The sequence below is a fragment of the Nyctereutes procyonoides genome, unplaced genomic scaffold (genome assembly GCF_905146905.1).
Source record: "Nyctereutes procyonoides isolate TBG_1078 unplaced genomic scaffold, NYPRO_anot_genome, whole genome shotgun sequence".
In the NCBI taxonomy this organism is placed as follows: domain Eukaryota; kingdom Metazoa; phylum Chordata; class Mammalia; order Carnivora; family Canidae; genus Nyctereutes; species Nyctereutes procyonoides.
The window spans coordinates 51,454,418-51,477,461 of NW_026575135.1; the positions used below are offsets into that span (position 1 = coordinate 51,454,418).

Here is a 23,044-nt window from a genome sequence, read left to right on the forward strand (position 1 = left end):
CCATGCAGGGAGCCTGATGTGGAGCTCAATCCCGGGACTCTAGGATCACACCTTGGGCCAAAGGCAGGCGCTAGACTGCTGAGCCACCCAGGGATCCCCTCAAATAAAGTCTTTAAAAAAATTTTAAAAAAAGAACTTCTAAAAAAAATGAAAGAAATCCTACCCCTTGGTATCTATGCAATAGAAATAAAGGCATATACGTCTTATGCAAATGTTCACAGCAGCACCACTCGTAAAAGCCAAAAGGCAGAAATAATCCAATATGTTTCATGAATAAATATATGGTATGTTTCTATATGACAATACTAACCACTCAGCACAAAAGGAATGAAAGACATGCTATAACATGGACAAACCTCAAATACATTATGCTGAGTAAAATAAGCTAGATGTATACCACTTGAATTTTATATGAAATGTCCAGAAAAGGCGGGTAGGGTAGCCCGGGTGGCTCAGTTGTTTAGCACCGCCTTCGGCCCAGGGCCTGATCCTGGAGTCCTGGGATCAGGTCCCACGTCAGGCTCCCTGCATGGAGCCTGCTTCTCCCTCTGCCTGTGTCTCTGCATCTTTCATGAATAAATAAATAATAAAATCTTAAAAAAAAAAAAAAAAAAGAAAAGAAATGCCCAGAAAAGGCAAATCTATGAAGCCAGAAATCAGATCAGCAGCTGCCTCAGGCTGGGGTACAACAGGAAACGAGTACAAACAGGTATAAGGCATCTTTCTGGTGATGGCAATGTTCTAAAACCGGACTGTGGTGACAGCTGAACAGATGTGTATGTATACCAAAAACCACTGCATTATACATTTAAGATAGGGGAATTTTATGGTATAGAATGAGGACTGAGAGCCCCTTTAAAAATAAAAAATTACAATGAGGAGCACCTGGGTGGCTCAGTCAGTCTAGTCTGCCTTCTGCTTATTAGATCATGTTCCCAGGGTCTTGGGATTGAGCCCAGTATCCACATCTGGCTCCCTGCTCAGCAAGTAGTCTGCTTTTTCCTCTCCCTCCGCCCCTCCCCCCTTATTTGTGCTTTCTCACAAGGCGTTCTCTCTCAAATAAATAAAATCTTAAAAAAAGAAAGTGTTTTTAAAAAGATTACAATGATCTTATAAATTGTTGAATATTTTTTTAATTGTTGAATATTAACCCTTCCTCATACTTTGAAATAAAATATAATTAGGAACAAAATTATTCATTCCTGGACTATCTGGTAGAACTTGCTAATAAGAAACAGGAACTGTTCTCCTTCCTCCTGTGTCTCTGCCTCTCTCTCTCCATCATAAATAAATAAATAAATCTTAAAAAAAAAAAAAGAGAAACAGAACTGGTGGTTTCCTTGTGGGAAAATTAAAAATTGATTTCTAGAATGAATGTAAGACTACTGCACTGTTCTTATTTTTGAGTCTGTTTAATTTAAAGCTTTCAAATGTACTGGCATACAAAGAAAAATAAAAGATGGGAGGGGTGCTTGGGTGGCTCAGGTGGTTAAGCGTCCAACTATTGATTTTAGCTCAAGTCATGAGCTCAAGATTGTAAGGTGGAGCCCTGATTTTAGCTCAAGTCATGAGCTCAAGATTGTAAGGTGGAGCCCTGCATCGGGCTCTGCACTCAGCAGGGAGCCTGCTTAAGATTCTCTTCTTCCACCTCTGCCTCTCTCCTCGTTCATAGGCATGCTTTCCAATACACAAAATCTTAAAAAAACAAAACAAACAAACAAAAAGCAAGCAAAAAGCAACAAAATCATGAAGACAGTAAAAGATAAATCAAGCTCAAGGAAGCAGAGCCCCATGTTAGCAGTGAAGAAAAGTTGAGAACAAAGCTGTTTTCCCTACATGGAGATGAAAGGTGGGGTCTCAAAATAAGGAGAATTGATACAAAGCCTGCTTAAGAAGCAATCAAATCACCCAACCTCTATGTAACTGCTACTCAGCCAGGCAATGGGCCCTTCTCTCATCCTAGCCAAAAACCTAAAGGTTTAGCTTCTGGAGAGAATAAACCAAAAAGCATGACTGGATGAGGCAAGGATAACATCCCAAGAAGAAAAGCATTTAGTAAATACATAATGTTTGACGCTGAGGCTCCCGTCTCTCCCTCAAGTCCTCTTTCTCAACCCATAACGAGAGACAGGCCTTCACATTTCTGGCCGGAGACTAGCCAATATTTCTCCAGGGACAGTCTGCTCAGCCCAAGAAGACAGGAAGAAGATAGTCCCCAACCAAAAGAAAGACTCAGCCAGATCACAACAGCGAAACTTAGGTAGTCAGTAAGTTCTGCTCTGGCAGAAAGAGCTTTGAATTTTAAGCTGCCTTTTCTCCACCTCTTAAAGATAAGTAGATAACTACAGATTCCCAGACATCTACAGAATGCCTCTGATCTGAATATAGAAACCAAAGCAAATAGAAAATCAATTTGGAGGACACAAATCCTATGTCGGTAGAAGGCAATCTTTAGAAATGAGCCATTTAGGGGATCCCTGGGTGGCTCAACAGTTGAGCATCTGTCTGCCTTTGGCCTGGGGGCATGATCCTGGAGTCCCAGGATCAAGTCCCATGTTGGGCTCCCTGCGTGGAGCCTGCTTCTCCCTCTGCCTGGCTCTCTGGCTCTCTCTCTCTCTCTGTATCTCTCATGAATAAATAACATGAATAAATAAATTAAACCTTAAAAAAAAGAAAAAATGAGCCATTTAAATGAAATCTTGCCATATGCAACAACATGGATAAACCAGGACACCTGGGTAGCTCAGTGCTTTAGCTTGTGCTTTTGGCCCAGGGTGTGATCCTGGAGTCCCGGGATTGAGGTCCGCATTGGGCTCCCTGCATGGAGCCTGCTTCTCTCTCTGCCTGTGTCTCTGCCTCTCTCTCTGTTGTCTCTCACGAATAGATAAATAAAATCTTAAAAAAACAAAACAAAACAAAACAAAACAAAAAAAAAACACCATGGATGAACCTACAGGGTATAATGCTAAGTGAAAGAAGTCAGTCAGAGAAAGACAAATAACCTAGGATTTCATTTACATGTGGAATTTAAGAAACAAAACAAACAAACAAAGAAAAAAAGTTAAAAAAAAAAAAAGCAGACTCTTAAATACAGAAAACAAACTGGTGGTTACTAGAGGGTACGTGGGTGTGGGGATGGGTGAAATACGTGAAGAGGATTAAGAATACACTTACCATGATGAGTACTGAGTGATGTATAGAATTGCTGAATATTGTACTGAACAGTGAGTACTGAAACTAATATAACCCTGTATGCTAATTATACTTGAATAAAAATAAACTTAAAAAATAAAAATGAATCACTTAAGTGCTTGCTTCAGTTAATACATATACTAAAAAGAAATTGGAATGATACAGGATGACACAGAAATTCATGAAGCGTTCCATTTAAAAAAATTAATTAATAAAAGATTTACTCTTGGATTATAGAACTTTGGAGATCCTAACCAAGTGAGAAACAAAGGGGACCCTCAGAATGATGGATTCCAGGATGGCAGATGTATGTCAAGCATAAAGAACAATAAACCATGAATGACTGGAGCAAGTCAAGAGGCTCTGAAGAAAAAAATAAAAAATAAAAAAAAATAAAAAAGATAAAAAAAAAAAGAGGCTCTGAAGAAATTCCTTGGGCAGTCCCGGTGGCTTAGCGGTTTAGCGCTGCCTTCAGCCCATGGCCTGATCCTGGAGACCCGGAATCGAGTCCCACGTCAGGCTCCCTGCATGGAGCCTGCTTCTCCCTCAGCCTGTGTCTCTGCCTCTCTCTCTCTGTGTCTGTCATGAATAAATTAATAAAATCTTAAAAAAAAAAAAAAAAAGAAGAAAGAAATTCCTTAAGGAAGATGAAATAAACAGAAAACTTGGTGTGTTTCAACTACTTGATTTATATTACAGAGTTTGGCATTTAATTAATTTTAAGTATATAAGAAACCTAGGCAACAAACATAAAAAGATGATTATCTCTAGAGAAAACAAAAAGTTATAGAGGAAATTAAAAATAATGCCCAGCTCTGAATAACAGAGCCCAGCTCTGAATAACATTTAGATTGTCATAAGTTATATACTGATCCAATTAAGACAGCAACAAAAATCTACTGGAAAAATAAGGGAAGAAATGATGCAAGAATGTGACAGGAAGAAGGAAAACAGAAATTATGTTCCCCTGTGGGAAATCAGTAAGTGATATCAAAAACAGAAAAATAAAAAGGAGAAACAGAAGCACACCATTTAGAGAAGTAGAATACCAAAAAAATCAGCTAAGAGATTAAAGAGAAGGGAGCAGAGGGACACCATTTAACCTATGTGCACATGTAATTGTGAAAACTAAAAATGTAAAAAAATTACATGACAGATTCCTCTGTTCAAAACCCTCCAATATAGAAAAGCCTGAATAGGGATCTCTGGGTGGCGCAGCGGTTTGGCGCCTGCCTTTGGCCCAGGGCGTGATCCTGGAGACCCGGGATCGAATCCCACGTCGGGCTCCCGGTGCATGGAGCCTGCTTCTCCCTCTGCCTGTGTCTCTGCCTCTCTCTCTCTCTGTGACTATCATAAATAAATAAAAATTAAAAAAAAAAAAAAAAAAGAAAAGCCTGAATAGCTTAGTCAGTTGAGCATTCAACTCTTGATCTCAGCTCAGGTCTTGATCTCAGGGTGGTGTGTTCAAACCAAAAAACAAAAAAACCTTCCAATATAGCAACTCATCACATCAAATTAAAATCCAAATTCCTAGCCCAGCCATATAGGGTCTTACATGTTCACCACACCATCAGAACCTCTCTCTGTACTTATTTTCTACTCTCTTCCTACCAAAATCCCCCTCCTTTACTCTACTGCAGGGACACTGGCCAAGCAAGCTCCCAAGTCAGGGCATTTGTACTGGTTCTTTGCCTATAACACTTTTCTCCCAAATACCCACCTGGCTCAACCTCTCACTTTACTGAGGTCTTAGTTCTTATGTCATCTTATCAGCAATGCCTTTCTTTAATTTCCTAAATAAAATGACATTCCTTTCAGAATGACTAAAGTATATTACTGAAAAAAATAGGAATCATTAACCATGCCTGGTCTGATAATATGAACTTGGCAGTAGTATCATTGCAAATTCACATAATAGTATTGAATGTGTCCATCTTTTAAGACATTACAAAGCATCGTGACTTTCAGGTATCTTATCTAAACAAGTCAAAGGACTGCTCATTTAGTCTCAGCCTCTCATTTTTTAAAAAAAGATTTTATTTATTTGAGAGACAGAAAGAGCACAAGCACAAGTGGGGGAAGGAGCAGGGAGAGAAGCAGACTCGAAAGCATGATGTAGTGCTCATTCCCAGAACCCTGAGATCATGACTCGAGCTAAAGGCAGATGCCCAGCCTGACTTAGCCACCTAGGTGTCCCTCAGCTTCTCATTTTATAGATGTAGAAACAAGGACCAGACAGACAATTCATATTAAAGCCCCATTGTGGCCTTGAAAATCTCTTCAAAGAGTAATACACATCCTGCCTTCCTAGAATATTCACAAATAACCTTTAATTTTCACTATATGCAGAAAGACACTATCAAAGGATTAAAGTTTTCTGGAGAAGCAAACCTAACTCTCCTCTTGTCATAGTGCACAGAAACCTTCCTGAATAAGCTACAAATCCTGTGCTTCCTATAACAATGTACTGCACATGGGAGCTTAGATTTATCTTTTGAGTATCTATTACTGCTTAGGGTCATGAAGATGTCTGTAGAATGACTCTAATGATTATGTACTTTTTCAGTGATGACTGGTATACATTTTGATTGCCTTGGCTATCAGATTGGGAGCTACTGATTAAAAGCTGTTCCTGAAACTTTTCAATATGTTCCTTCTCTCATACTACAGATACTTCAAGTCAGCTGTGATTTGCCAAGTCCATAAACTTCCCCTTTCACACTTATAAGCTAAAATTAAATTCATTAGTCCAATAAGTCACTATGTTTACCAAGTAGCAGTTTTCTCACTTTTTGCTAATTCAATTCGATTGTTGGCATACGCTCCTTTTAGAGATGTTCTAAAAGCTTAACACATTATATGTCTTCTATTTCTCCTGATGATCTGCAATGCTTTTCTTTACCATCAAGAAAATAATTTGCTACCAAGTAAATGATTTATTTACTCATCAATGTAAATATCCCAATCCCAGTTTTTATTTTTAAAGGTTTTATGTATTTATTCATGAGAGACACAGAGAGAGAGAGGCAGAGACATAGGCAAGAGGGAAAAGCAGGTTCCCTGCAGAAAACCTCATGCAGGACTCTATTCCACGACTTCGGGATCACGAACTTAGCCGAACGCAGACGCTCAACCACTGAGCCACCCAGGTGCCCCTCAATTCCAGTTTTAAAATCACGAATAGGGTCCCTGAGATGTTGATATGTAGTTTGGTAAAAATTACCCTGGACTAGAGTATAGTATGAAATAGGAATAAAACTTGGTGTGTGTTGGGGGGAGAGTAGTCAACTGTCATTATGTACCTGAATGTTTCCTCTAATGTTAAGTATTACATTAGACTCAACAATAAGCTTTCAAAACTCTGTCTTTTTTTAGTGCCTCAATTTCCTTAAGGAGCAGCCATTTTATTCATCAGTAACTGCTTATGCACCAAATCCTTCATCGGTCGCCTGAAGAAAGAGGACTCAGACACTGAAGTGTCTTATCATCCATCTAGTGACTTATTTTTGATGTTAATTTGAAGAAAGCTTCAAAGTTACAATAATCTCTCATGAGACAGTGAGCTCCTTAAAATTACTTACGCAAACATGGTGCTTTGCAGTGTACAACTGACAAGCACATTTACAGTCTCACTTTACTATGTGATTGGTATTTTTAAGAAAGTGAAACTCGGTGGGGCGCTTGGGTGGCTTGGTTGGTTGGGCCTCTGACTCTTGGTTTCAGGTCAGGTCATGATCTTAGGGTCGTGGGATAGAGCCCTGAGTCAGGCTCTGTGCTCAGCAGGGAGTTTGCTTGGGATTCTTTCCCTCTGCCCTTCCCGCCCTGTTCCTGCATACATGAGCTTTCTCTCTCAAATAAATAAATTTAAAAAAAGAAAAAAGAAAGTAAAAACCTAGAGTAAATATCATCAGGATCTTTAGCTCCCTTCACTTTGTATTAGGCATAGGCATGAATAAATTTAGGCCAATTAAAACATTCTTGTCTTTCTCAATAAAAAAAGAACATGTCAATAATAACATTTTATAACTAAAAGGAATATTATTTACATACTTTCACCAAATCATGTATATCTAGCTCCCATTATGGCTAACTCGAGCTAACAATTAACTTCTGTATCTAATCAATTTCTTCTTACTCTTTATTTCTACTAAATTAAACAAACAAACCCAGAAACTGTGGGCAATTTCTCATGGAAAACCACTTTTTAAGAATGCCTGGGTGGCTCAATGGTTGAGAGTCTGCCTTTGGCTCAGGTTGTGATCCCAGGGCCCTAGGATCAAGCCTCACATCAGACTCCCCACAGGGAGCCTTCCTCTCCTTCTGTCTATGTCTCTCTCTGCCCTCTCTGTGTCTCTCATGAATACAAATATAAAATCTTAAAAAAAAAAAAAAAAACCCAAACACTTTTTAATATCCTATCAGATGCTAAGTTTTAATAGATTTCAATTTCAGATACAAGAACAAATGGATTCCCAATCTACTCTTCCACTGTCTTTGGTTCCAAAAGAAGGCTTGTTTGTTTGTTTTACCTGAAAGGAGTTATTCACATTCTGTTGCTGCCCTTTGGATGATGTCCACTAGATAGTACAAGTTTTTCTTTAGTCAGTTAAAAAAAATAATAAGGTTTAAAATAGATGTAAACTTGTGTACCACTTGTGGTGTTCTTGAGAAATCCTATCATCTTATCCTTTTATCCTTTATGCTAAAAACTCTTGTTTTGGTGCTTGAAAGTGTTAAATTTAAAACAATACACACAAAAAAAATAAAAAATTAAAAAAAAAATAAAACAATACACAAAGATTTCTTCAAGTCTTTTGACCTGCCAGCCTACATACGTCAATACAGAAAAGTAGAGTCCTGTACCTTCTGCCTATATCATTGCACAACATGTACACTTACTGTTCAGAAAGATATACATTCAGCGAATGTATTTAATTTAGTTCCCAAATTTCATTATTTTCTTCAGTACAAAATCATGTGTGAAGATATACTGCCTGCCTACTCTTCTTTAGATAAAGACCATTATGCACATGTGCATTCATTAGAACCAGCTTTGATTCAAACTGGAGTGCCTTTACTTGCTTGCTTTACACTCAAATAGTGGAAATGAACCCAAACCCAGCATTTTTTTAATCTACACTACAAGCTCACAAAATAATCATTAACTTACTCTAAAATTTCTTCTCAAGGTTTTTAGTGATCAACAAATAAACTACTACTCAGCATTTCTCCCTCGAGTACTTAGAAAGATGTAAGCACTAATGGCAAAGGATGATTCACTCTGCATATCAATGGGAAATGTTTTGACCTCCCTCTGGCAAAACTTAATTGATCGACCATAAAGGCCCGATCACTACTACACCTACTTTTTTTTACACCTACTGTAAATATTACCATAAAGTCTAAGATTTCCTGGGATTGGGAAAGACACTAAAGGGATCTGATCCCATCTATCATCAAATTCATCAAGGCCCTCTACTTTCTTTCCACAAATGGATCACCCTGCCTCTCTATCTGAATTCATGGATGAAAAGCATACTCAGTATCTGCCCTCCTTCTACAATGTACTCTGCTTCATGTCCAAATGTTTATCCAGCCCTTATTCACATTATACTCAGACCCAGCTTCATACAATTTCCCAAACGGGTCCTAGGTCCACTCCTCAATGATTCTTTCATGTGACAGACTTTTACCAAAGGGTTAAAGGATGCTATTAAGTCCTATACTCCAAGCTTAATTATTCCTCACTTCCTTAACTATTTCTCACATGGTTCAGGGGTCATTACACTCCTCTTTACTCTTATGTGCTCTCCAGATCTCTCATTTAGATTATTCCTAAATCTAAACACTATACAGTCACTATGTGACAGGCAATGCATTTCTGGAGACCAAACAAACTGAAAAGACTAAAGATCACTTTGTGTCCCTTTTTAATATCCCATATTTCAATTAATGCAGTTTGTGATTGAAAGTAAATTTTGAGAGGCATCCATAGCACACTGATAACTCGCATTCCTTATCTCATTAATAAAAATACCACCTCTTAACGTGTCCCTCTAAGTTTATATCACTGAAATTTTGTATCTGAGCAAAGAATGCACGAGGAACATGAAAACCTAAAGAGACAAATGCTCTTGGGTCTTTGTTTTTATATTTGGAGAATGTAAACAGCATGTACTATACTGAAAATTAAAAGAATGAATTGAAGGAATTTATTTAAAAGCATTAACAAAAACTATAAAATATGAAAGCTTAAGCTTCTACTATTAGCACTCCAATTTTAATTTTACCACGGATACCTTTAAAAGACTAATAAGCAAAGCCTGCACAAATACTTTCTGAACCAGTTTTAAGATGAATTCAAAACATAAAAATCTATTTCAATTCAATATGTTCTCAAACACCTTATGAACATTTCATTCTCATGGCAGTTACAAGGTTTATTTTACAGTTCAAAACACTAAGACATTTAATGATTACCTGTGGTTCAAAACCCATGTCAAACATTCTGTCTGCTTCATCTAAAACAACATATGTCACTCTTCGAAGATTCGTGACACGACCTAAAATGAGGGAAAAAAATAAAGACAAAAGGAAAACTAAAAATCAGTCACAATTCATTTTATGACTACCAATAACTTTAAAAAACTGTATAGGGAACTAAAATGCCTGACTTAAGCAGAGGGGTAAGTTAGGTATGTTTAAACAGTGAAACGAAACTTTGGTCTACAAGATCTTAATCTAATGGCAAGTACTTTCTGACAATGGGTATATGAGGCCCTTTATTTTGTCAAACTCGTCTCTTGCATACCATCATAGGGCCTGAAGGACCTGTAAAATTCAGAAAACAGCCCTCTCCAAAACACATCATAAAACTAAGACTGAGATGAAGCATCGAGCCACATCAGCCATTATCTGACAGCATCACCTAGGAAAAAACATATTAGAGATTACAGCGTATGTGTGGAAAGCAAGTTCCAGTGCTAACTATTTTAGATGCAGAAAACCTCCTTTTTATATTAATTTATAAACTACTTCCATACAGTTAGAAGCTTCTAACGGGCATGTCAAGATATTAATGAGAAGCTATTCAACATCATTAGGTAACTAAAGTACTACACAAAAACTTTAAATACCAAATGTATTGCATACATACATTTTTCTATATAAAGATAAACAAATTCAATTTTATTAAATGCTTCCACTGGTTTAAAAAGATGCAAAGTGTTTCTTAGCCAGTGAAAACTACTAAATACATACACAGGAAAGCCTTTCTAAAGGATTAACACAAGCATTTCTATCAAATGATGAATCAATCACCTGGCAAAAACATGTATAAAATAGTTATTCAATATAAACCAAAAGACAGATAAAGGAAAAAGGTAAAATTAATCAAGATGAATTTCAGGAGACTTAATCAATGCAGCATTGAGAAAAAAACGAGGGATTATTTTATCAGCATTCAACCCAAAACTTTTTGTAGACTGTACAAGCACACTGATTTTACCAAACAACTTCAATGTCACTTCGCCAACTTCACGGAGAATTAGAAGTAAATGTATACAGAAATTCAAGCAGAATGCTATGAAAAACATGCATTACTCACAGTTTTTAATACTCTATTATGTACATACTGAATACTGCAATGGAAACCTTTGAAAGCATTTTCTTCAAAAAAAATAAGAAATGAAGCGAAAATAAATGCTAATACTTAAGTATTCCACACTAACATCTGCAGCCCCCATTAGTTCTGCAAGGTTGGGAACAGCATTAAATGACCTACCTTGGATGGCTTACGTCTCGGAAGCCCAGTTCTATAAATCTTGAAGGGCCTTTCTCCACAGAAGTTAAATAATGTCAACAGTTTAGTAACAGTTTTGATAGGGAATAATTTAACAAAGCACAACATACGAGCTAAAAAACATGCAATATTTATAAAAGATAAAATTTCTTGAAGCTGCAATACCTTAATTTATCCAGTATTATAAGAAAATACTAGCTCCTGTGGGGGAAAAAGTCTAAAGTTCAGAATTTAAAAAAAAAAAAAAAAAAAGTCCAAACCCCTCCCCTGTTAAAAGCAAAGCTAGGCCAAAATTTGATTGAGAATCCATGTTAAAGAGCTAAAAAGATCAGATGGAGTTAGTTCCCAAAAGAAGTTGTAAATTAAATTCCAATATGAACGCTCACAACAACAAATGTGTTGCAATACAAATTTTAAGATATTACAGCTTTAAGAAGAAATATAAAACCACTTTAGTGATTTCTTGTATCTGCTTTGATTTAACAAAAAATGTACAGAATTCAAAAAGGAGAAATGAGAACAAAAAAAAACACTCGTGACTTACCACTGTTAGCTGCTAACATGTCAATCATTCGACCAGGTGTGCAAACAATAATTTCAGCACCTCTTTTCAGCTCAGCAATCTAATGAAAAAGATTAAATATTACAGTCTATTTATCACTAATTCTTATTTAAACAGATCTGAAAATACTGCCCAGGATCCTTGTATAGCTCCATAAGGTAAAGACAGTGAGGACTGATTAAAAGACCCCAAAGCTTCCTGCTCAGTTCTTTGGAATGCTAGAGCACTACTGAAGGAAGAGGAAGTGGCAACATGAGCACACAGGGCTGTACCTTTCAAATCCATGTAAACCAGATAATTTTACCAATTTTAATTTGACCTGATTCCTCAAAATCAAGAAAGGAACATGAGAGAGTTGTATTTAAAGCGATTATATAGACCAATGATTTTCAGTAGAGAGCTGCTTCCACTAGTGAATTATTATGTAAGTCGCAACGAGGGTTTTAAAAATGAAATAGAATGGAAAGAAGAGAATGTGTTAGAAATCATAAAACTTTTTTTGGCTTCTATATAAATATAATATTCATGCATGTATCAAGTTATTTTTGTAAATATTATTTCTTACAATAAAATGTCATCAAAACAACCAAGGAAGACGAGCTTAGAAAACATAAAGTGCTCAACAACAGCAAATATTCCTCAGAAAGAACTTTGCGTTTAAATAAGTTCAGCAAATATCACTTAGGGACCCCGAGTGGCGCAGTGGTTGAGTGTCTGCCTCTGGCTCAGGGCGTGATCCCGGGGTCCTGGGATCGAATTATTCATCAGGTTCCCTGCAAGGAGCCTGCTTCTCCCTATGCCTATGTCTCTGCCTCTTTCTCTCTGTGTCTCTTGTGAATAAATAAATAAAATCTTAAAAATATATATATATATCAATTTATCCCATTCTTCTAGTATCACAGAACATACTCATTATTAAAGACTAAGAAGTCCTGCAGAATAAAAAGTCTACTTTAACACTGCATAATGTGATATTTCCAAAATTTACTTGATCATAGAACCTGTTTTTTTTTCCTCCTTCTAGTTATAGCGAAGTATCTAATGACTATCATTCTTTAGAAAACAGTTGGAGGGGCAGCCTGGGTGGTTCAGCGGTTCAGCACTGCCTTCAGCCCAGGGCGTGATCCTGGAGACTCGGGATCAAGTCCCACATCGGGCTCCCTGCATGGAGACTGCTTCTCCCTCTGCCTGTGTCTCTGACTCTCTCTCTCTCATGAATAAATAAATAAAATCTTACAAAAAAAAGAAAAGAAAAGAAAAGAAAAGAAAAGAAAAGAAAAGAAAAGAAAAGAAAAGAAAAGAAAAGAAACACTTGGAGAGGGGAACCTGAGTGGCTCATTCAGTTAAGTGCCTGACTTGGGCTACGGTCATGATCTCAGGGTCCTGGGACTGAGCTCTCCAACCAAGCGGGGAGTCTGCATCTCCCTCTCTTTTTGCCCCTCCTCCACTCCCACTCATACTATCAATCTCTCTCTTAAATGAATAAAAAATTAAAAATAAATTAAAAAAAAAAGAAATGTCAAAGTAAAGAGAGTAAACGAATGATTAAATAATTCTGGCTGAAATTATTTAAGGATACAGATAAAACTAATATAACACAAAGCACTCATCACTACGTTTTTGTTTTGTTTTTTAAGATTTTGTTTATTTATTCATAGAGACACACACACAGAGAAAGAGGCAGAGACACAGGCAGAGGGAGAAGCAGGCCCCATGCAGGAAGCCCGACACGGGACTCGATTCCGGGTCTCCAGGATCACACCCCAGGCTGCAGGCGGCGCTAAACTGCTGCGCCACCAGGGCTGCCCTCATCACTACGTTTTGAAGATGTCACTTGAATTAGAGAAAATAAATGCTGGTCTAGAATGCAGAAGGCCTACGGTCTAGAACAAACTAATTTGTAACCTAAAACCTTTGATCAATGTACCTAACCTTTCTGGCCTTTTCTTTATCTGTAAAATGAAAAAAAGAAAGCAAAGAAAGACAAAGAGGAACAGAAAAAACAAGGTATAAAAATGACTCAAGGAAAAAAAAAATGACACAAGGGACACCTGGGTGGCTCAGTAGTTGAGCATCTGTCTTCAGCCCAGGGCATGATCCCGGGGTCCTGGGATCGAGTACCAACATCATACTCCCCACAGGGAGCCTGCTTCTCCCTCTGTCTATGTCTCTACTTCTCTCTGTGTGTCTCTCATGAATAAAGAAAGAAAATCTTAAAAAAAAAAAAAAAAAAAGACTCAAAATCCTGGGCGCCTGGGTGGCACAGTCAGTTAAGTGTCCAACACTTGGTTTCGGCCCAGGTCATGATCTCAGGAAAATGAGATGGAGCCCCACGGTGGGCTCTGAGCTCAGTGCAGAGTCTGTTTAAGATTTTCCCTCTCAGGGATCCCTTGGTGGCTTGGAGGTTTGGCGCCTGCCTTTGGCCCAGGGCGCGATCCTGGAGTCCCGGGATCAAGTCCCGTATCGAGCTCCCGGCGTGGAGCCTGCTTCTCCCTCCTCCTGTGTCTCTGCCTCTCTCTCTATCATAAATAAATAAATAAATCTTAAAAAAAAAAAAAAAAAAAAGATTCTCCCTCTCTTTGTGCCCCTCCCCACCTGAACTTTCTCTCTCTAAACTAAATATTTAAAAAAAAATAAATATTTTTAAAGAAAGACTCAAGATCCTAAAATATAACATTAGCATAATTCATCCTATTATTTTCCTACCTCATTATTTTTTAAGATTTTAAAAGCAATCAGTATATGGAACACCTGGGTGGCTTAGTGGCTGAGCCTTTGACTCAGGGCATCATCCCAGAGTACCAGGATCGAGTCCCACATCAGGCTCCCTGCATGGAGCCTGCTTTCCCTTCTCCCTGTATCTCTGCTTCTCTCATGAATATATAAAATCCTTTAAAAAATTAATAAACAAAAATAAACAAATAAAAGCAATCACTATACAAAGGGGGTGCCTGCATGGCTTACTCAATTAAGCAACCAACTCATGATTTTGGCTGAGGTCTTGATCTCAGGGTCATGAGATGGAGGCCCGCAAAATGCTCCATCCTGAGCATGGAGCCTGCTTAAGATTCTCTCTCTCCCTTTCCCTCTGCCCCTCCCCAATTCTCTCTGCAAAATATAAAATGAATGAATGAATGAATGAATAAATAAAAGCAAGGACTATACAAAACACTAAAACAAATCACATTTACATTATTAAATAATGAAAAAACCAAATGTTCCTTTTATAACTACCTGCTCACTGATTCCTGTTCCTCCATAAACACAAACCACTCTAAGTCCCAGGGTCTTCGAAAACTTCTTACATTCTTTAGTAATTTGTAAAGCCAGTTCTCGAGTTGGAGTCATGATGACAGCTGAAAAGATAAATATGTCAAAAGCCTAACCACCAAAATTCTACAAGCTATGCTTTAAAAGTGTTAAATTTAACCTCTGCAATAACATTCAGATTTCTTAGTCTAATGTTTGTTTTTGTTTTCACATGTTTTATGGACCTCTGAAAACTATTTCAAAAGCTTTATAATAGTAGAAATTGTGGTGTATGATAATTTTAAGTAGATTTTAAAAACATGCTATAGAAAAGATAAATGAGAGTTAAATGCCTCACTCAGTCATCAGGAAAATACTTGGTTGAAAAGAATGCAAATCATTCTCAACTGCAAATCACAGAGCAAAGATAATCAAGTGACTCACTGTGCTGCAGAGCCATACCGTGGCTTCTGGAAACAACCTTGGTCTGAGGGGCACAGACAGAGTAGGAATATGTTGTGCCCTCTTTTTCCAAGAAAGGACCTGAACAAATTTCCAAAACCCTACTTGAATGTGCAAAACAGATCTCTACCAAATGAATGAAGAAATGAATCTGAAGACCTAATCCGGAATGAAATGCTGGCACTATATAGCCTTTTAAGACCAAAAGTAAAAAGAAAATATATTTCGCTACAGTCTTCTACGTTGAGTTCATTGATCCATGATACTCGCTAAGCACAAACCTCAATATAAATAAACAGATAGATGCACGAGGAGTCTACCTGCCGAGTCAGAGTTTAAAAATTGAGCTGTGCCAGGAGAGGCTGTTTTTGTACTTCTGAGATGTCACTCCAGAGCTCTGAAGATTCTCACTCCACCTGCTGGTAAGGGGAAATCAGCCCCAAAGTGCCAAATTTATAAAGGAAATGTACATAAAGACATCTTTATTGATATAATAGAACATTATAAAGTATCAGGTCTTTCTGATTAACTGACAACAAAGTTGTTACCTGAAGAAATAGTTTAATGAAAAGAATTTTACCTATTGGCCCCTCTCCTTCTTCTAATGACCTCTGATCCATGATGTGTCTAAACATGGGTAACAGAAAAGCAATGGTCTTTCCACTTCCTGTCTTGGCAATACCAATCAAATCTCGTCCGGACATTATAGCAGGAATCGCCTGGGTCTGAATTGGTGTGGGCTTTTCATAGCCATGCCTTATAAAGCAAACCAAAGGAAGACAAGATAAAAAGTGAGATCTCTGGATCTCCCAAAGTCCCAAAATAAAGTTGTCCAAATGTGGTATATTCATAACAATGAAATATTGTTTGCCAAAAAGGAATAAAGTATTAAAGCATTCTACATCACCGATAAACACTGAAAATGTTATGCTAAGTTAAAGACGCTGGTGACTGGGCAGCCAAAGTGGCTCAGCAGTTTAGCACCTCTTTCAGCCCACGGCGTGATCCTGGAGACCCGGGATCAAGTCCCACATCGGGCTCCCTGCATGGAGCCTACTTCTCCCTCTGCCTGTCTCTGCCTCTCTCTGTCTGTCTTTCATGCATAATAAAATATTAAAAAAAATAAATAAATAAGCTGGTGACAAAAGACTACATTAGTACAATCCCATTTATAGGAAACGTCCAGAATAGACAAATCTAGAGACAGATTAGTGGCTGCTTAGGAAAGAGAAGGGAGGCCCCCCTGCCCCCCGCTCCCGCAAAGCAGGGCCGGGCCAGCAGGCAGGCACGCCGGGGAGCCCAGTAAAAAAAAAAAAAAAAAAAAAAGAAAGAGAAGGGAGAAGTGAATGGATATAGGCCTCTTTTTGGGATAAGGACATTTTCTAATATTAGATTATGGTGATGACTGTGTAACTCCGTAGGTATACTAAAAATCATTGGACTGTACATTGAGAGAGTATACTTCATAACATGGTATATGCTATCTCAATAAAGGTATTTAAGAAAAAAATAGTAAGGGATGCCTGGGTGGCTCAGTGGTTGAACATCTGCTTTTGGCTTGAGTCATGATCCCGAGGTCCTGGGATCGAGTCCTGCATTGGGCTCCCCGCTGGGAGCCTGCCTCTTTCTGTGTCTCTCATGAATAAGTAAATAAAATCTTAAAAACAAAAAATAGTAAGTTTTCCTATAAGAATAAAAATGTAATGTAGTTAACTGTATAAAAGAGCCACTATGAATACTAAGACATTGAAAAATGTAGATGAGGGATCCCTGGGTGGCGCAGCGGTTTAGCGTCTGCCTTTGGCCCAGGGTGCGATCCTGGAGACCTGGGATCGAATCCCATGTCGGGCTCCCGGTGCATGGAGCCTGCTTCTCCCTCTGCCTGTGTCTCTGCCTCTCTCTCTCTCTCTCTCTCTCTTTGTGACTATCATAAATAAATAAATAAATGAATGAAAAATAAATAAATAAATAAATAAATAAGTAAGTAAATAAATAAATAAATAAATAAATAAATAAATAAATAAATAAATACCTTTTAAAAAAAAAAAGAAAAATGTAGATGGGGTGCCTGAGTTGCTTAGTTGGTTAAGTGCCTACCTTCAGCTTGGATCAAGAGTCCTGGGACTGAGCCTCATGTTGGGCTCCCTGCTCAGCTGGAAGTCTACTTCACCCTTTCCCTTAGTCCCTCCCCCCACTCTTGAGCTCCCTCTTGTGATCTCTCAAATAAATAATAAAATCTGGAAGGAAAGAAGGAAGGAAGAAAGGAAAGAAAGAAAAATATGTATATAATTGCTAACCACTTACTTTTTGAGAGAATTTAAGATCTTCATGGAAATTCCACACTGGACCCAAGATTTAATTGGTTTGGGACAACCTTTTCCCTTGACAGTGATGCCCTCCATTTCCAACCGAAATACATTTACCTCTACAAAACAAAATCCAGATTATAAACTGTTAAATATTGTTCCATTAATGCCTTCTACTTTTCACTCAGGCATGGTAAGATTAAGAATCTTCAATTCTTTTTTTTTAGTGCTACTGAAGATTAACTCTGCAGAAAGCTACAGGACCAAGTATTGACCAGCTCAGGGAGGGTTAATACAATCAGTGCTACACTAACTGGTAACAAAAAGAAATACTCCAATTTCTATAATATGGCTTTTATTATGTCTTATATTGCAACATCAATAACAAACAATGATTGGCAGGTAATACAGTTTTTCTCCAAGCAAGAATTGCCCAGATTATCCTTATTCTACCAGTATTATACAGACTCACATTGGTTCCTAATGCTCATATCCTAGAAGGTTAAACACTAACAATAATTCATTTGGTAACTTCAAATGAAGAGTACTCTGAACCCTAAAAATCTCAACTACATGACCCAAACTAATTACTCTCATTTTTTAAAATCAAAGCTACACTGATTCTTGACTGGTCTGAATCTTTGGAGATGATGCTCATACTCTCTAGAATGACTTCTTGAGATCTAGTTTCCTCTCTCACTTCTTCAGGTAAGCTATGCAAATGACTCTGCTAGTGCATCAACACACACCTATCCATAGTCCTCCTGAGCAAAGCAAAGCATATCCCTCTCTATTCCACAACAGCCAATACATTAATAAAAGGATTTTACCTTCTTGAGACATTTTTGCTAATTCTGGAACTTCAACATAAAAGTTTTTTCTGAATGGTTCATATTCAATTTTTCCATGGTCCACTGGTTCTAGAAGCTTTCTCTGTTTTGTCTGATAGCCTGTAAGAGCCGTCTGAAGATCAACTTCTTCCTCCTCTGAAGAATACTATTTAAAAAAGAAGTAAAAAGCTAAATCCAATACTAATTTCACCTTATGGGAGGCAATATTCCTAGATTTTAAAATCTTCATCTCTTAAAAACAATTTAAATAAATAAATAAAGAAAATTCTCCTGTCCTAGAAAATATTCTTTGGCTTTTACTTATTTACATTCTGAATTCTTCAACTTATTCTTTTTTCTTGGCCCTCACAGAAACTCCTAATGACAGCATAAAGCTAAAATGACAAAATATTTCTAATATGGCTTTAAGGAAGTTTTGATATAGTTCTCTCCACACAAATCTTTATAATGCAGGTTAATAGGAAGAAATTCAATTCATTCTGTCACTTTATTTCTTCTCCCACCCTATATGCCTGAGGTGAGCTGATGAGGGGCAGAGAGGAAGCAAAAAGTGCTTCCTCTTTTCTGAAGAAAAAGGTCAGATACTAGAATGTTCTATTCACTGGATATTCAGCAACAAAGCAGTTGAGAATAGCAAGAATTCCTCTTAACAGAAGTTTCTGTAACTAGAAAGTACATCTCCATCAATGCTTTCTAATAAATAACTTCTAGTATAGTATGAACAAAGTCAAAATTAATGAAGAATTACCTCCATGGCATCCTGGTCATTCTCCATCAGTTCACCTTTCTTCTTATCAGAATCTACCACTGCTTTTTTGGTTGTTACAACAGTGACAACTTTGGTGACTGTAGGCCCAGACTTCTAAAATGAAAGAGGAATATATAAAGTATTTGTAAAAATGAAAAACAAATTGTGTGCAAATGAAATACAGTAACTATCACAATTCATAATTTGAATTACCTTAATTACTAAATTAACTTAATTTAGTTAAGTGACAAAACTTAACTTAATTAACTTAAGTGACAAAAAAGACAAAAGGAGGGCAACCCGGGTGGCTCAGCAGTTTAGCGCTGCCTTCAGCCCAGGGCATGATTCTAGAGACTCGGGATTGAGTCCCACATCAGGCTCCCTGCATGGAGCCTGCTTCTCCCTCTGCCTGTGTCTCTACCTCTCTCTCTCTCTGTCTCTCATGAATAAACAAAATCTTAAAAAAAAAAAAAAAAAAGACAAAAGGAGTCTGCTTTCTCTTTATGAATTTGTTTAAATTTTAAAATGCAATGTAACTGCATTATATAGCATATAGTTTTTATTTAATACTGTGTAATAGTTTTTTATCATTTTATATCATTTTATATAAAATCTAATTATGTAACATAGTTCATTTAAAAAATACTACTAGGGGGACGCCTGGGTGGCTCAGCAGTTTGGCACCTGCCTTTGGCCCAGGGTGTGATCCTGAAGTCCTAGGATTCAGTCCTAAATCGGGATCCCTGCATGGAGCGTGCTTCTCCCTCTGTCTACATCTCTGCCTCTGTGTGTCTCTAATGAATAAATTGGAAAAAAAATAAAAAAATAAAAAAATAAACTACTACAAGGGACGCCTGGGTGGCTCAGCGGTTGGGCCACTGGTCCTGGAGTCCCAGGATCAAGCCCCACATCGGGCTCCCTGCATGGAGCCTGCTTCTCCCTCTGCCTGTGTCTTTGCCTCCCTCTCTCTCTGTGTGTCTCTCATGAATGAATAAATAAATCTTAAAAAAAAAAAAAAGAAAAAATGTGGAGAGGACCTACTGAGAAGTCAACAGCAAGCATAAATACCAAATAAAGATGATGGTGTTAAGACTGACTTTTCAGGGGTGCCTGGGTGGCTCAGTAAGTTAAGCCTTGGCCTTTAGCTCAGGTCATGATCTTGGGGTCCTTGGATTAAGCCTCACATCTGACTCTACTCAGCAGGGAATCTGCCTGTCTCTCTCCTTCCGGCCCTCCCCACCAATACATGCTTTCTCTCTCTCTATCATAAATAAAATCCTTAAAAAAAAAAATTAATTCTCAAAGAATGCTTATAGCTAAAACTCTCAAGTATCTGCAGTACTGAGAAAAAGTACTGGCATTCCTGAGATGGAAGAGGAAATAATTTCCTAAAATTAGGCAAGCCAGCCCTAGTAGGTCACTACAATAATTCAAGTTACCCAATTAGGAATAAATCTTTAAAAATAAGAGAAGGGCAGCCCTGGTGGCGCAGTGGTTTAGCACTGCCTGCAGCCCGGGGTATGATCCTGGAGACCTGGGATCGGGTCCCAAGTCGGGCTCCCTGCATGGAGCCTGCTTCTCCCTCTGCCTGTGTCTCTGCCTCTCTCTGTGTGTGTGTCTCTCATGAATAAATAAAAATTTTTTTAAAAAATAAAAAATAAAAAATAAAATAAAAATAAGAGAAAATGACCTACCTTTTCGTTTCCCCCACCACCTTTCACACTTCTCATATTAAACTTCTTTACTTCTTCTTTTACTTCTTCCATGTAAGCATCTAATGGATCTAACTCCTCACCTTCCATTTCATTTCCTTCCTTTTCAGCTTCCGCAGGATCATCTTCATCATCTAAAATGGCAGAATCACTTTTCTGTAGACGTTTTCAAAGGAAATACTTCATACTCAGGTTGCATCCCACCACTACCGATTCTCTCACTGCACAAACAACCTCCCTTCCAATCAACCCAGGTACACTGCAGTGCAAATACATTTATGAGTTTCTAAATAAAACATATTATCAGTGTTAAGTAGTAATAATAATAAACTATAAGGTAAACTGAAAAAAAGACTAAAAACTCCTAAGTTATAGGTTTCTTTTCTTTCAATTACCTATTTTTAAAATCACAGGAAAAAATAGCACATTTTAATTTCAAGATAATCTTTTTTTCACATAACTAAGACATCATTGTCCCTTAAGAATACAATTCCTTCATCTATTTAAACCACTCTGTGAAATTTTCACAAAAATTGAAAAATTCACTGTATTTTGCACAGAAAAATGAAGCAAATTTCCATTTTCCTATAAAATTTCATACTTGCCTACTTCACTAAAACCTAAAAATCAAAATCAGATATGATAGGGAAATACTTCCAAGTTATGAAAAATCAGGAAGGACCTAAAAACATACCCTTAATTTACCTTCATTACGAACATTCTTACTTGTAGTAAAAAATTAAAAGCTATTTATTGACTATGCCCATAAGAACCCAACTCTCCAGTCTAAAGTAAAATCAGTAATTCCTTATTGAACACTGCCCTAGGGGCAGCCTGGGTGGCTCAGCGGTTTAGCACCGGCCTTCAGCCTAGGGCGTGATCCTGGAATCCCAGGATCGAGTCCCATGTCAGGCTCCCTGCATGGAGCTTGTTTCTCCCTCTGCCTGTGTCTCTGCCTCTCTCTCTCTCTGTGTCTCTCATGAATAAATAAATAAAATCTTAAAAAAAATATAGAACGCTGACCTACAATTTACATATTAATAAATATTACAAGAGATTTAATAGCTCAATATGAATCCAGTAATTCTACTTCTAGGTATATATCCAAAAGAACCAAAAGCAGGTATTCAAAGAGATATTTGCACTATATTCATAGCAGCATTATTCACAAAAGTCAAAAGGTGAAACCACCCACATATCCAACAGAAAAAAAGGTATACATAATGTAGTATTATACACACAATGGACTATGATTCAGCCATAAAGAAGGAATGAGAGGCTGATACATGCTACAACATGGAAGAACCGTGAGGACATAACAGTGAATAAAATAAGTCCATATGCAAAAGCAGAAATAATGTATGACTACACTTATGTGAGGTACCTGGAATAGGCAAATTCATAGAATAGATATTACCAGAGATAGGAAGTAGAGAGAAGGGCAAGATGGGGAATTGATTTTTATTGGGTACAGGGACACCTGGCTGGCTCAGTCAGTGGAGCATGTGATTCTTGATATCAGGGTTGTAGGTTCAAGCCCCACATCAGGTATAGAGATTATTTAAAAAATTTTTTTAAATCTTGAGGGATCCCTGGATGGCTTGGTGGTTTGGTGTCTACCACTGGCTCAGGGTGTGATCCTGGAGTCCCGGGATCGGGTCCCGCACTGGGCTCCCTGCATGGAGCCGGCTTCTCCCTCTGCCTGTGTCTCTGCCTCTCTCTCTCTCTGTGTGTCTCTCATGAATAAATAAATAAAATCTTTTTTTTTTTTTTTAAGTACAATCTTAAAAAAAAGTAAAGAAAAATCTTTATTGGGTACAGTTTCTGTTTGGAGTAACGAAAAAGTTCTGGAAATGGACAGTGGTGATGGATGATGAAAAAAACATGAATGTACTTAATGCCAAAAAATTATACACTTAACAGTGGTTAAAATCTGGGTACCTGGGTGGCTAAATTGGTTGAGTTTCTGACTCTTGGTTTCAGCTCAAATCATGATCTCAGGGCCCTAGGATCGAGCCCTACTTCGGGCTCCTTGCTTAATAGGGAGTTCTGTTGTCCCTCTCCCTCTGCCCCACCCCCTTGCTCATGTTCTTATCTCAAATAAATAAAATCTTTTTAAAAAAATGGTTAGGGAAACCTGGGTGGCTCAGTGGTTGGGCGT

At 37.7% G+C, this 23,044-nt stretch overlaps 1 protein-coding gene across 1 annotated transcript in view; it reads right to left on the minus strand.

Annotated features, from left to right (window-relative positions):
• Positions 1 to 23,044, minus strand: part of DDX46 (DEAD-box helicase 46) — a 73,672-nt gene that overhangs the window by 34,959 nt on the left and 15,669 nt on the right. The window contains exons 6-13 of the mRNA XM_055302262.1: positions 20,866 to 21,017; positions 19,172 to 19,285; positions 18,403 to 18,568; positions 17,571 to 17,691; positions 15,847 to 16,022; positions 14,790 to 14,911; positions 11,538 to 11,616; positions 9,673 to 9,755 (exon numbers count right to left, since the gene is read on the minus strand). Of these exons, the coding sequence (XP_055158237.1) occupies positions 9,673 to 9,755; positions 11,538 to 11,616; positions 14,790 to 14,911; positions 15,847 to 16,022; positions 17,571 to 17,691; positions 18,403 to 18,568; positions 19,172 to 19,285; positions 20,866 to 21,017 (1,013 nt within the window). The remainder of the gene's footprint in view (positions 1 to 9,672; positions 9,756 to 11,537; positions 11,617 to 14,789; positions 14,912 to 15,846; positions 16,023 to 17,570; positions 17,692 to 18,402; positions 18,569 to 19,171; positions 19,286 to 20,865; positions 21,018 to 23,044) is intronic.